The 16120-nt window shown below is 39.6% G+C and overlaps 1 protein-coding gene across 8 annotated transcripts in view; it reads left to right on the top strand.

Moving 5' to 3' along the window:
* The first annotated feature begins 1459 nt into the window (after positions 1-1459).
* Positions 1460-16120, top strand: part of cdh12a (cadherin 12a) — a 107820-nt gene continuing 93159 nt past the window's right edge. For all 8 annotated transcript variants that reach the window (XM_030075195.1, XM_030075192.1, XM_030075194.1 and 5 more), the window contains exon 1: positions 1460-2209. In XM_030075195.1, the coding sequence (XP_029931055.1) occupies positions 1823-2209 (387 nt within the window). In that variant the 5' untranslated portion in view covers positions 1460-1822. The remainder of the gene's footprint in view (positions 2210-16120) is intronic.

Here is a 16120-nt window from a genome sequence, read left to right as displayed (position 1 = left end):
CTGGAGACCACACACACACACACACACACACACACACACACACATGAAAGCTCCCCTGAGAGGCAGTTTTTCCATCTCTTGTTTCAGGGAGCGCTGATCCATGACAGCCTGGTTGTGTGATGGTGTCATGGGGCAGCTGAGCACAGGAAAAGTGCCATATAATATAAATAAGGAGATGAAATTTTCAGCATGTATGTATTGATTGATTTATGTATTCATTTGCAGCATTATGCCTGTCATGATGAATTTGCTGTCATGTTTAAGTCCCCATGAAATAGACTCTGGACCTTCTTGATTATATGCATTTCCTGTTGAAACAGCATGTTTGGGCGGGACATGGTGCAGGGAAGGATCATTCACAAGTGTAGACCAACAGGACAGACCAAACCCTAACCCAACAGGATGTCAGTTTGGGAGAGAAACACAATTTGATTTGAAGGGACAGGTGGAGGAGAAGATTGGTTAAATCTTTATTGGTTGAAATTTTAATTCACACCCACTAGTGCAGGATGATGTCACTACTTAAAATCCTCTGTTGCGCAGCAAGGAGAAGTCATGTGAGGTCATTGCATGGGTACTTTAAGGAGTTTTAGCCAATAGGCAATCAGCACAACACATTTTCTGACCAGTGGCAGGAGTGTCTTGTCTGGAACTGTATTGGAATGTAATCAGAATGACAAAGTTTTTTTTTTTAAATTAATAGTCATAATATATATTATACTGCATCAGAATAGAGCATTAAGGAGAGAAAAAAGACAATAAAACACAACGACCTCTGTGCCTGTAAGACATCATATTTCAGCAGCACCATCTATGCCCATATGGCTTAAACTCAAACAGTCAGAACAAAGTTTGAATTAATAAATAAAAAGAGTAAAAGAGAAATGATTAAAAAAAAAAATTACTAAGTATAAATGAAAAATAATCATTGATAAAAATGTCATCAACAGAATCGCCTTGATATTGGAACTGATATTGGTGCTATATCCAAAAAAAAAAAAAAAAAAAAAAAAAAAAGGACAGGAGCTGGTCTTTAGAGGAGCCGCTTCCCATTACTAGAGATAGAAATAATTCCCATCACTGCTGCCTGAATCTGTGGAGAGAGGTTTCTTCAAGTTCACATTTTCATTGATATCACTTCAACCCTAACCCTAGATCGATGACATTCAGTAGAGTGTGTACCTCCACCACCGCTAAGCATTTCTCAAAGATACACAATTTGTCAATTCTTACTTTTCTTTCTTTTAACTGAAATTTTTTTTCTTCAATAAATTGAAACGTTCACCATTTATGTGTATGTGGTTGATTTAGGGAGGTACGCACATTCTTGCGCTAGGCCACACCCACTACCACACTCCCTTTTCGCCAGTTGGTGTGAAATCCTGTACATTCATGCAAAATGATGCAAACTGAACTGTAATCTTGTTGTTTTGTGCACTTTTACCTCCAGGTACATAAGCTGAGGAATGACGGACAAGAAGTGAGAGAAAGACAAGGTGGCTATCTCGGCTCTTCAGCTGACAAACTTGGCATATTTCCTGGACATCATATAACCAGACCATAGACTCATTTCATATTCAAAGCAGAGCCACCTCTGACAGACACCATAAAGTTCACTGGATTTCAACTTCAGCTCACCTGACCGTGACCTGACCATCTTTGTATTTCAAAGAATCTGTCTCTCCGACATAATGCTTTCCAGAAACTCTAACACTTCAGTGAGGGCGGTGCATCAACAGATTGCGGTTTAATCATCCAGAGGAACCATATTGGAAGTGAACGCTCTGGCTAATGCTTTCCTCTGGATCAGATCCAGCTTTGGATGCATGTCTATTTTCAAACAGGAAATAGGCACCTTGTTGAACTTTTCTCTGCCACCACCTTCTCCGCACAACACTCCCTGATGATCACAAGGGAATACGTCACACTGTTTCTGGTGGGCTCCTGTTTCCTGTTGGACTACAGCTCCCAGAACCCTCTGCAGGCATTTCTCCAAGGCAGAACTAAGGGGGGCGTGACATCGCCCACTGGAGGGACAGGAAATAAGGGTGCGATGGCTTCAGTGGGGGTCGGGACATCTTTGCGGGACAGTGTGAGGCTGAGGAGACACGGCAAGTCAGGGGTTCAGCGAGTAAAGCGAGGATGGGTGTGGAACCAGTTCTTTGTGCTGGAGGAGTACATGGGATCTGAACCACAGTATGTCGGAAAGGCAAGTGAATCTGCATATGTTCTCTAGATTTCTGTTGTAGTGCAACTTTGAAACTGTTCTGGTTTGTATTTTGTGTGTGTGTATGCATGTTTGTGCAGATTTGTCTCTCTTGGCGATGGTGTACCGTTTTATTTCTGTGATACTTTTATCTTCCTTAAACCAACTTTGATCAATGCAGAACCCATTAAGATAGAGTTGAGGAGAATGTCATTAGCCTGCTGACCCAGTAAATTCCTCGGCAGAATAGCGCAACATTATCCTCAGTGTTATTAGTGCCCAGAATCCCTAGTGATGTTTCACTTTTGCTGAACATCTTCCATTTTAGTTTACACTTATAGTAGATCTTTATGAATAGCCATCCATCTAAACTTGGAACTCTGGACTTCACCAATTATGTAACTTGAGGCAAGTATGGGAGTAAAGTATGGGACCAGACACAATGAACACAAAGAAAACAGTTAATCACTTGGAAATAAGAGAGCCAAAGCAATAGATGAACCATTAACCAACCTATTAGTACTGACCAGCTATACCATCATTAATGGCTAGAGCTGAAATTCAATAACCAGACCATCACTAGTGACTAGGTCTAAGGTTTTGTAACCTTACCATCAATATATCAATACTGAAGAGGGCTAATGTTCAGTAACCACACCTTCACTATTTAGTGGGTCTATGCTTGTGTGAATTATGGTAAAGCAAACTTAGACATGGGTGTATTTGGAGTGTTGGATTGTATAGTTACCTGGGTGTGATCTGAGTCCACATGGTGGAGAAATCTCCTCATCAGTTGCTCTGTGCTCCTCTGGGCTGATAATCCACAACACTGGATTTGTGTCTCTCCATTCACTTCCATAGTGCAGAAAAACAGCTCCCAAAATAACACTTTTAGTGCGTAAACAAACAAAAGCAAAGCAGAAAAAATAAAATAATAATAATAATAAAAAATAATTAAAAAAAAGTCCCAGTACCCATTTTCTGGGGAAATTAAACATCTCTTTTCTTGTTATTTCCCTATTTGAATTGGAAAGTAGATCTGGCAGGTAGTGTCTTCAGTAAACTTATGCCTAGTAGCCTTGTGTCAGGAAGAAGCAACCTGGCGGTGCCTCCACAAATACTTTCATGAAAAAAAGGGGACTGGGTCTTGTTTTTTATGTCATGTTCATTAAGTGTTATTTTGGGACTGGTTTCATATGGAAGTGAAAGAGAAATAGAAATCCAGTGGATTAGCAGCCCAGGAGCATGGAGCAGCTTAAAAGAATATTTCACCACCATGCGGACTCACTTATTTTTGCTGCATCTAAACTTGTAATCCTAATATTGTACCAATGTCCTGTTGAGCTTTTTTGCCAGTAAGCCTGCACGGTGCTGTTTTCTCCGCATCAGACCAACTACAAATCAGTTCAATGAAGATATTTCCAATTGGGATGTTTCTCCACAGGCAAAATATTCCACGTCTTAAACATGAGACATTTATGCATTTGGCCCTTTTGTCTTCTTTAAAATAGTGTGCTTTAAGATGAGCTTTTTCAAGCACCAAACGAGTATGCATAATTAGCAGGTAATTGTGAGCATCCAGAATAGATAAATCACACTTACTGTTTTAATTACGTCCGCTCTCCACTTTCATATTTCCTTTGCTCTATTTTATGTTCCCACCCCAAATGTAATAAGCCAAAGGCACTAAAATGCCAGCGTTTTCACAGATTGGTTCATTTCTCTTGAGACTTAGCCCTGTTTGCTTTATCATTAGATCACAGACAACAAAAATTTCTGCATCTGCCATTTGATTTTCACTGTCGCAAACCTTCAGGAGATTGTTCATGTTCACAAGGAACAACCAACCTGGTTACACATTTGGCCCGCTGTGCTCTGGATCATAGTTTTCATAGGAAATAATTTAGCCTGCCTTTGTAATTATTGGTATGTAGAGTTTGGGGAAAATCCTGAATGCCAGTGATGACAGAGGATTTCCATGGCTTATGTGTCTCCAACAGTCTTTTTAACCTCCTCGTTGGTCTCTGATGACAGTGTGTAAGGGTTAAGGATCAAACTGAGGGGGAGTTCTAAAGGCTCTCACTTCTCTTTGTTGTCTGTCTCTTCACTGAAGGCTTTCTGTCCAGGATCGATGGCAGTGTTGCTCAGTAATTGAAAACAGCAGCATCTGAGGGCAGAAAGCAAGGAAGTCTTAGAGATAAAATAGCTGTCGAAGGGGCAGTTGTCAGGGCCGCTTTCAGCTGAAATAGTATTTTGAAAATGAGTACACAAAAAGAGCGTAAAGTGTAAATTGTAAGGCTTTTCATTCAGCAGCGTCTGTGAGGTCACGGTCTGCATAGAGGGAAGATCAGCACAGGCCAATCAAGTCTGAGAGGGGTCATGGCTCATCTATTGAACAAACCAAGGGTATAAACATCTGGTCTTGGTCATGGAACACAGAGAATACAAATTAAAATTTATTAAAGGGATAGGTCACCCATTCTGAAAAAGGTGATTTTATTTCTCTCCACCAGCTGTTCTGTAGGACAGTAGTGGTGCTATCCTCCTCTCATTGTTACTGAGTGCTGGATACTGGCTGGATGCTCCAAATGCTAACTGTTAGCCTCCTGCCGTTCAGGTGGACTTCCCCCCAGCTAAACATTCTCTGCCCAATTATAAGATCAGTCAGTTAAAAATTAGACTTGCTGAAGTTGTGAGAATTGCCACAGACACAGAGCTGATAGCAAGCAATCAATCAATCAATAAATATGTTGTCATAACCAAATGTGTGGAGTTAACACATAATCCAGTTTGTGGTGAGCTAGTGGAGTGTTTGCATAATTCATGTCCACAACATGCAATCTGTGCTCCAAAGTTTGCACTCATTGCGTGACATTTATAAGACTAGGGATTATTTTATTAGGGTGCTATGGTAATATTTTCTGGCTGGGCTGTGCAATCTTCTCAGCACTGAATTCTTTAATTATCTACTGTAGATGCTGAGGCTGAGTTTGGAGCAGATCCAAATGACACTCCATCAGTGTTACCCTTACAAAATCTGGCACCCACAGAATGGAGCTCATATCCAGTAACAGAGTTGAGGACAGGAAAATTATAGATAGACTCATGAGCAGTCATTACAGCTGGGCCATTAGGAATTACATTATGAATCAGAAAATGATCTTTGCCTTTTGAAGCAATCTCAATGCTATTTGTGACTAATATATAACAGTACAAATATTCATTCTTCAAACACAATTATAATATAGGCCAGATGGTTTACATCAGTGGCTGCAGGTTGATTTTGAGTGGCCCTCAGGCATGTGGAGCTAAAAAAAAAAAGAAAGCTAAGAAAAAAAAAAAAAAAAAAAAAAAAAAACAACTTAAGCCCTTCATTAGGACTTCATCTAAAAAAAATTGTCTAAAATATTTAAAAATTAAAAATAACAAATTAAAGATATTTTTAATACTGCCAAAGTAATAAAAATCTAAATACATATAATACATATACATTCTTTCAAAACTATTTTTAATTGTAAAAATGTATTCAAAAAATACAAAAGTAAATGAAATCTTTTTTTTTTTTCTCCTTAGCCTTTTAAATATGCCATGGGAAAAAAATAGTCCAAAAAAAAAAAAAAAAAAAAAAATCTGCCCTCAGAGAGTTCACAGTGAGAGCATTTTGGATTGCTGCACTTGTCATTTTGCACAATAAAATGAATGGTTCTTAAATTATTTGACATGTAGTCCGTGACTTAATGACCAGTTGAGAATCACCAGACTGTAAAGTGTCAAACCTTTGCACATTAACTAAGTACCTTGTCCTAAGCACATCTGTCAGCTGTTTGTGAGGATGCTCTGTACTGGTAATCTGAGTTGCTTATTTATTTCCTTTTTAAATTGTATGGGCCCCTGCTCCTCCATATTTCCTACTCATGAAGGTGCAATTTTCTGAGCTGTGTCATTTGCAATCACAGAGGGGTTGGTTCTGAGAGGGACTTTACCATGCCACTTCCAAATGACACTCCTGAAAGTATTAAAAAGGAGCTCTTTTGAAAGCCGGTGCCTGTGCGATGGGGCTCTGGGTGGGATCATTTTGGCAGACTGACATGCCACCACCAGCCCGGCTCCCATGACTGACTGGCAGCAGCTTTTTCTCAGCAGCAGGCCTGAAAGCTCCAGCTGGCCGAGAGACAGAGGGAGAGAATTTGGTCACACACTGGCTGTGTTTCCATACACAGGGATTTCTTAAACATCATGACTAACTTAGAATTACCAGGCAGGCTCATACACTGATTAGGAGAAACCATGGTTAAGATGCCTGGTTTACTGCCACTGGTTACTGTGGCATGGAAACATCTTGCTGCAGTAAGATTTCAGTTTTGGTTCTCACTCTACCAAACTCAGAATCACAAAGCTTCCAGGTTCTCTTTGTCAACAGGAACGTGGTGGTGAGCAGTAATTGCTGTTGCTGCTGAGATAATTTGTTTCCCCTGCAATAAAAGTTCGCAACTTTAAAGGTGGAATATTCATATTAATTAATTTAACTGGCTTAGAGATTTTGCATGTTAAGCATAATATCTACATGTATATACTGTATGTCACATTTCTGCTAAGCTTTTCCCAAAGCATTTTAGAACACTTGTTGTATTTTTTTTCATCCCTTTTATTCAGCTATTGGTTTCCATTCATTCCACTACGTTATGAAAATGAACTTCCAGAGACTTCAAACTTTCTTCACACCAGTGTTACATCACTGTAATAAAGTCCTCCACATTAGTTTTCCTAACAGCAGCAGCACTGCTGGTTTTTGATGACTTCAAATTGGATGGATTTTGATTATTTGTTGTGAATTTTTTAGTACCTCACATTTTGTGGTATAAACAGCCTGTAAATTACATAATAAATATGCAGGCCTGGTAGTAAAATTATACTTTGGGACAAGAATAGTATCACTCAATCATGTGGTGCACACACATGAGTGAAGGAACAAAATGTCCGATCAATAACAGACTTATTTATTGGAGAACAAACAGCGTTTAGATTTGTACAAACATCAGGCCCTACATAACAAGCATGCAGGCCAATAAAACAGCAGCTGTTTGCAAGAACTTTGATTATCAGACACTTGATTATCAGAGCAGATAATCGAGATCCTACTATATCTGATTTCTGTAACCATTTTCAAGTCAAAGCTGTTGCTTTGCTAAAATCAAGCTAAACACTTTGGAGCAGATAAGCTACAGCAGCTGAGTCTCTGCATTAGTCATTTTTGTTGGCTATTGTGTCAACTTTTTTAAAGATGACCAGAAAAGGAGTGTCTGTCCGAGTTTGCTGCTGTTGCAAGAGAGAAGTTGGAACAGTTGGAGTTGAGCTGGCAGCAGCTGTTTAGCAAGGTGTTAGAAACCGACAGCTTTGTCTTGGGAAAAAAAAGTGTGAAAATGGTAACAGAAATAGAATAGCCCAATATGGAGGAGGATTGGAGTCACACAAAAATGAGATTGATCTCAGAATTCTGACTTTAGTCTCACAATTATGAAATTAATTCAATTTTTCTTGGTGTGTGGACTTGTTGCACTTCTATAGGCAATAAACAGAGACAGTGACAGAGATGATAATGTCAAATCCCATTCTCAATAGTCAGAGAAATAAGCTCTGGGACCATACGGCAATGGAGTCTGTAACAGTTTTCCAGCAGTGTTGAAATGTTTTAAAGTGGATTTTCCTTGGAATTTACCTTGATCCCCTTCGCCGCCCAATGGCTGATGGGTAGACAGATTGGGCAGGCCAAGCTCCAGTAACACTCCGCCAGAATGGACTGGTGCCCAGGACCCTTGATTAATCGTCAGTTGGTGCTAATAGGGGATAACATGAAGGATCACAGCTTGATAATCTCCACAGGACGCGAGGCTGCTTGGAGGGAGTGAAGTGGGGATGTAAGGAGGGAGGAGGAGGCCATCAGATGACCTTAAGGCACTGCTGGTTTCGGAGAGAGCTTTGAATACTAAAAGTCCTGGCTGGATTTATTGAGGCAGGCAGGTTTATAGGCTTATGGCAGAGCAAGAGTCACGCTCAAAAAAAAGGAGCTACAGCAGGAATAGGCGATTGTGTGCCGTCTGCTGGCTGTCATTCCAAGCAGACTACACTCGATATTCACAAACATTCAGCAGATCTGTTCAGAGACCTAACGTAGCCTAAAATGTCCCAGCGAGGAGTCCCAGGTTTCAGAGCAACTTTTCGCAGGGAGTGGATGAAACACTGATAGTGGGTTTACATGCATATTAATAGTTAGTCTCCATTCGGCTACAACCAATGAATCAACTCTTTCAAACGTCATGTAAATACGGTAGTCCAACTGAAATTGTACCAACTCATTCTTCACATTTTTTTTTTTTTTTTTTTGGATTGTTTCAGAGTTTGACTAACAGACCTAGAAAATGCAATCAAGGATCAATTTGATCGGTCAACATTTGGCCTACACATTCTGTGCATGTTCTGACGGTTAGAGATTCTGCACCACAGGTATTTGACCCGGATGTTGAACGCACAGCAAAGCAGAGCTTGCAAAGTTAGAAAACTACAGGAACAAACTTCGTCATCTTTGGTCTTCAGACATCCCCTTAAGTACCAGGGATTTCATAAGTACTGAAATTAAAGTGTATGGAATGTACAAAATGTAGAGTGCTGTCAAATTCTACATTTCTGTAGCTCACTCCTATCTATTGTTCTGTTGTTGCTATGGTTGCTGTGACACAAAAGGCCAACCAGAAGAAAGTCTTTTTATCATTAACCTGAAGAAAGTCTTTGTCAGATCGTCTGACACAGGCTGCTTCTGTCAGTAAATCATTTTTTGACTTGGTCATGTATACTGGGACAACAACATTAGTCCAATTAAATCTTATCTTCAAGCTAAAGACTTTTGTCAAATTACAGCTGTCCATGTAAACCCACTGAGTGTCATAGATGGAGCTGTATGGTGGAGTGGGGGCAGAAAGGTGGAGGGACTGATTAAAAGATTTCGTTAGGCAAACGTCTTTCCTTCCTTAGTTCAGACCATAAGTTTTTGTTTGTTCTTGCACTGATCCCCAGCCTTAATCCACAAAAATGTTTCCTTGTGATCAGTGGTCAGATTGGACATAAATGAAGGCCTTTCAATTAGGAAAATGTTCAGGTGAAACTGTGCTGGTTGGCTAAATAATTGACTTTGCCAAGATCGCAAGATCTGAGCAGAGGGAGAAACCACACGGCTGTCCAGCTCTATCAGATGAAAATGCACAACCTGCTTTTTACTTTTTTGTTTGTTTGTTTCATCTTGGCATTTTGCACAGACATTCCTGAAGGTGTTCTTCATCCTATAACATTTTACTAAAGAAAATGATTGTGATTGAAGGGGCATTAGACCCTTAGTTTAAATATAATATTATGTAGAGGCATTATACCCTTGATTAGATGCCCCTAACCCCAAAGCCTATACATATTTGTGTTTCACAGATATCATATACAGTATGTAGTAATTTACTTGCAGGAAGGTATAGCTTGCATCGTAAGCTACTATGTTTGGACATTGCCATAGGTTTTGTGAAACTAACCTGTGATGGAAGTATCCCAACAGCCTAGGCTGACAATGTCTCAGTAACCATCACAACTGGTAATGGAAAAACCCATAAAGCACAGAGAGGAGGACTCTTACAAAGCTTTTCTTCATACTGGACAAAATGGCAGCAGATGGTGGAGGCGGGAGAAAGGTTCTCCAAACACTGAATGACAGTGAGCTAATAAAGCGCTACAGAATAGATCAGTCAGGTTATACTGAGCTACAACACGAGGTAAGAGGTAAGACACCTGCAGGGACCATCTATCCAAGAAGCTGTGAGACATGCAGTTGGAGGCGGATTCCCAAGCACGAAGGTCCTCTTGAAGTTCCAGTGCATTTTTGTATTATACAGTTTTTAAAACTTAAATAAAATGGTCAAAGTGACAACTCAAGGCACACCTCCAGGGAGCCATGACTAGCGTGCACTGGGAGGCAGATTGACACGCAGTACGCTCCACTGTATGTTCCACTGGAATTAACATGTAAATTCACAATTAAAACTTTAATTAAATTGTCAGCCAAATGAGCAGAGGCATAAGTAACGAACTGACCAGAGTACTACACCTGTGCATGGGCATGAACTTGATAGATGCATGTGGGATTAAGCTTGCTTCTCAAAGATTGGATTACTGTTACAATGCTTGCAGCATCTCAAAGATGAGTATAAAATTTGGGTTTGATGAAGACCCAATAATGGTTCATTTTTCACAGCTACAGTTACACAATTTGTGTAAGAGGCAGTAGCTATTAGGGCTCTGCCTGCACTCCTTTGAAATGCTTTGCTACTCCTTTGCCACCAACTGTCATGACCAAATGGAGCACCCCTACAGCTAACTGCGATCCCGTGAGTAAGGGAGTGTGTTTAATTAGAAAATGGCTCAAGACACCAGTACAACTGCAGACGTGCATTTGTAAGCCTTTACAGCTAGTTTTGTTGGATGAAAGTATATGCTCCCATGTAGACTTGCGCCGCATCAGAAACTCTGACAACAGTGGGGAAGTGTGCTTTATCCATAGATGCTGTTTAGCTGGCTCCCAGGGTGCACCACAATATGAGGCTGTGAAAGAGCTGTAATTCTTTGTGTGAGTATTCAGCTGATGGAGGTTTTAGATAGACCCAAATCATCAGCTCAGGACTGTCACTGCACTGTTTAATTTCGGCCACAATAGCCTCATTTTGTTGAGTGAGAGATGTGGGCACATTTCTAATGAGACCAACCACAAACATTATCCCTGACCGATCTAATCTGTGGCGCTTTATTAGCTCACTGTCATTCAGCGTTTGGAGGACATGTCTCCTGCGTCCACCTTCTGCTGCCATTTTGTCCTGGACAAAGAAAAGCTTTTACGTTACTAGCTGTGTCAAGGGCTTTGAGAACAGTTTTTTACAAGGATACAAGGATACAAGGTTGTATAATGAAATAAATTTTTGTTGTTGTTATCTATTTAGAAATTGAATCTTTGTGAAATTCTTGGAAATCATCACCTTGTATTTTGTTACAAGAATAAAATTGTCATAGTAGGAAGATTTGTTTGAAGCTGTGCTGAAGGGTGAAATCTCCCGGTGTAATCTTTGGTTGGAGGAAAACTTGCACACTCTTTGCCATTCATGGAATATGAATGCCTACCCCTATGCTGCAGCATAGAGCAAAGACTTTGAATATTAGTAATATTAGTAGTATTGTAATATTCTAATATTAACCTCATCTATTCACCAGAGGCATTTTTGAAAACAACAAAAAAATCATTCATTCAGCACCAGAACACATTATTCATTTGCATCGATAAAGGGACAACACAAACAAATGTTACCAGACTTCTCACTACTGACCAGATCCCACACCCTCAGATGAACAATAATATTTAGTTAACAGGACTCACTCCTAGTTGATGTTCTCAGTTTTTTAGCACCTATATATATATATATATATATATATATATATATATATAGAAGGGCTTTTTGAAATCTCTCAAATACTGCCGTGGAGTTGTTTTTTACTATATAGACCACATCTCAGGACATTCAATCCCTGCTGAATAAAGGAATAATGACAAGCCCTGGTACTGATAGCATTTGTTTATTGTGCTCTTGTCTATATGGTATGTAGAAATCACAAATAACTAAAACTAACATCACTAAAATAATCCAGTAATAACTAGAAGGCCAGTAATTGGCTCTCTTTTTTTCCTGACAAATTTCGGGATTTTTTTTCTGGTAATGTTATTTAAACAGATACATCATAAATCATTTTATTTATTTATTTATTTATTTTTTTTAAATACAAGTGTAATTTTACAGTTATGTTTTATGTTTTACATTTTTTTGTATTGTTCAGTTCATTTTCTGATCTTTTTCTTGTAGTTTTTTTTTTTTTTTTACTAATTTGTCATTGCCATTTTCCCCATGTTTTTGAAGGAAACCAAGTGAATTTGCTCAGGTTTAAGAATTTAAGCAGAAGCATTTTTTTTTTATTATTATTTATTTGTACACCACTTACACACACACACACACACACACACACACACACACAGACACACACACACACACACACACACAGTATATTTATATATGTATATGTACAGTTTTTGGCTAATTTTGTAATTGCTCTTTTGCCAGTGATTTTGAAGAAATGAAATGATCTGCTCAGGTATTTTCATTGGGTATATGAACACACGCCATGGTAAAGACTAGGGATGAGCCGGATACTCGGCTGAAACGAGTATCCGGTAGGGATAAAGCACTTTTAATGAGTACGAGTATGATCCGAGTACTATGAGTCGATATCTGTGCTCGTGATGAATGAAAATCCTCACTGGGTAGCTGACTGTGTCCACGTTGTGTGATAGGCCAGTCACACACAGCGCCCCTCCCTTACATACACACAGTTCACTGCAGCTGTGCAGTTCACACACACACAGTGACAGCCTCTCTGTCACTCACTCAGGTGTGACAGCTCACGTGGCGTCTCTCTTCAGTAGCGGTCAGGTGTTTTTTCAGCTCGCTCTTCCCTCGGTCTGTAATCACTGATAGTTGGTAGAGTTTCTGCTAAACTTGACTGGTAACAGACGCAGTTTGAGCAGACAGACTGAATGTGATTCGCATCGCGTCTCTCACTGCCAACAGAACGCTTTTTTTTTTTTTTTTTTTAACCATCTGCTCACTCTTACCGGCTGGTTTTTGATATAAAGGCAGTTGGAAAACTTTGCTCGTCGTGGACGCACCGCTCATGTGTGTTCACACATGAACGGAACACACATATGCATATTCATCCACTGTGCAATGACTTTCCAGTGTAGTCAGGCAAAAGTTAGTTATAGATAACTCAATAAAGTATGGGATTGCATATAAATTTGCTGAACTGCCAGACCTAACAACATATTACAATGGAGGCTATTATCTCAATCAGGAGAGACTAAGATTAAGAATTCAAAGAACATCATTGAATAAAACATCGATCAGACCATTGCCCATATAAGAGAAAAAGAATCACTTGAAAATAATAATAATACTTGCTGTATTCCTTTAAGACTTTCAGACTGTTAAAATACTGAGGAATGTATGCCCTTTTTTTCCTTAAGTGCAAAAGTTGTGGATATAACCTGGCAGCTCGTGGGGTGGGGACGGAAATGAATGGAAGTGAAGTAAACGGTTTTGATGAATAAAACAAAGACATTCAAAGCGCTCAAAGCTATTCTTCCACTTCAGAGACGCCTCTACAGGAAGGTTTACTTTACTGTGGACAGGACAGATGCACTGCACCGTCACAGAATACACACCGCATAAAAACTGAATAGTCATGTGCCACACTCACTCGCACACAGTAACGGTCTGCTGACTGCTGGTTACTCGAGCAATTGAGGTGGAAGCTCCTTGGATTTCTCTTTTTACTGATCATCTGTGACAAATGAGGGTATATTATTCATAATGCAAGCCCAGCAGAACTGTGTGTGTGTGTGTGTGTGTGTGTGTGTGTGTGTGTGTGTGTGTGTGTGTGTGTGTGTTGCTGTATGGGAAGGTGGGGAATTCATGCTCTTGTACTGTACCCATTGTGAACATTTTTTGGAACAAAATTAGGTATTTATAGGCTAAGATTAGTTAAGGTTGTGTGTGTGTGTGTGTGTGTGTTAGCCAGGCATGATAGAAAAGAAACCATAGAGTAAAAGTTGCAGACTATTGTTCCGAACAACGACCACCCAGTCTATTGTTTCTTTTGTGGTTTTACAAGCACTTTGACAGGTAGAACGTAGGAAAAGGTCTTCTGCGCCAGTAATTGTTTAACTTTTTAATGATATGCTGTACCGGGCTTGTCTGTGATGCCTCATACCAAAGAATACCTGAGGGACATGAGAGGGGAAAGAGCTGATGCTGTTGAGCCCAGCTTTCTTGGACAGAACGCTCCTCACTGCCGTTTAGGAAAGCACTCAGCCTGCCTCGGCCCTAAAACATCATTGGTTTGGACGTATTTTTTGTTCCACCAATAAAACTACTATTTGAGTTCTACATCTGAGATGATGTCTGATGTGAGCAACATTTCAGTGTGACTGCCATTCTCTAGATCTTTTTTTTAAATTATCAAACGTCCTCAAGATGTAGAGTCTATATCCTCTTTGGTTTCCCACCAGCAGTGTTGGGGAAGAGGAGGTACATTACATTACTTAAAGATCCACTATGCAATACTGAGGGCTGACTGAGGAGAGGATACAAAAGGAAAGAAAATGTCACGCACATCCCACAGCCCAGTTGGATGGGTGCTGGACACAGGAAGTAACTCACAAATGCAGAACAAATGTTGAATATGCCAGTGTTTGCCAGTGTTGCCAGTGTGTTCATAGCTTTCTCTATAGCTTTCAAGCTACAAACCACTGTGACTTTTGGTCTAGTAGGAGCAAGGCATTCAGCTGGGAGACAAAAATGTTACGAGCAATTTGGAATCCAAGTCTCTTTATATCCTTCTTTATACCTCTTTATAGTCTGAAATGATTTTCTCTAGCTCTTTTGCTTGGTTCTAAAAGTCCTCATTTTTCTGAAAATCTGTCTGATTCAGTTGATTTTTTTTTTCTGAGAGAGCTTTGTGATACGATTCACCTTGAAGCAGAGAGTTTCTATCTGTTGGTTTATGCTATAGATCAGTTTTTGGTCTATTTTTTCTTTAATTGTCAGTATGTCCAAAAAGTTCATTTTATGTGCACTAGGTGACATGGTGAATTGTAGTCCTAGTCCCTTCTAGTCCTATCCATATAAACAAACTATCATCAAGACACCTCTTCCATCCATGGAGTCTCTAGTATGTGAAAAATGTGTGGTAACCAGAGGTTGTATGAAATACACACAAAAGCTGATTTTTTTTTTTTTTTCCTGTAAGAAATCCAATAGCAGCAGTAATAGGTCTACCAGGAGGGATATCTGTAAATGTTTCAGAAGACTGGCGTAACTGGGACTTAGACAGTCATATTTGAATGTTCAAGTGTAATTATTTCACCTTATTCCAGGAGGTCATTAATTCTACATTGGATATCTTTTCTAACTTCAGTAGTGGGATTAGAATGCAATTTTCTGTACTGTTGGAAAGTTGTTGTTTCATCTCCTGGTCATATGCATCCTCATTTGGTATAACAATAGCACCCCCTTTATTGGATTTATCCTCCTTCAAAGCTTGAACTTCCTCACAGTGTACTTTTGTCAAATTATTAGCCGCCTTGTATTCCCTCTTTTTGTTCAGGATCATAGACATGTCGCTCTCTGTTTCTCAGAATGGAGGCTAGTGGAATTGGAATCTGGTGAAGGATTGCTCGACTTGTTAGAGTGTTCGTGTCCGAATCTTTGCGTGTCCCTCCTAGTAACTGGTTGATCAGTGGGTGACATGCACCACTTATATACAGTGTCTGTTTTTTTTTTTTTTTTTTTTTTATTCTTACAGGCTGTGTCCTGTCCTTTTACCAATTCTTACAATCTGCCAAAAGTTGCTTGAGTCTGTCTTTCTTGGAAACATTTTCTGTAAGAACCCACTCTTGTGCTGTAATTCTCTACCATTTACTTTTCTCATGGGCCCATTAATAATTCTCTTTTTATTCCTTTTTAAGGCACTTCTGTCTAAGGCCCCCTCAGATAAAGCCAATCATCTCTTAGATCCGATCAGAATCTCTGCCTCCCATTTACCTAGTTGTCACTCAGTTCATATATGTACATCAGTCATTCATGTCTGTGCTGTCCTTCAGATCTGACTCATCATGCATATACATCATGTCTAACTCAGATCAACCTCGTGCAAGTGTCAATTCATTTCAGTTCAATTTTGCCACCTTCTGCTGTTTGCAGAAGTTCCTGCATTGTGGATCATTGG

Source organism: Myripristis murdjan, chromosome 17 (genome assembly GCF_902150065.1).
Source record: "Myripristis murdjan chromosome 17, fMyrMur1.1, whole genome shotgun sequence".
Taxonomy (NCBI): domain Eukaryota; kingdom Metazoa; phylum Chordata; class Actinopteri; order Holocentriformes; family Holocentridae; genus Myripristis; species Myripristis murdjan.
The sequence above is the reverse complement of the archived record's forward strand: the minus strand, read 5'-3'. Positions and strand labels throughout refer to the sequence as shown.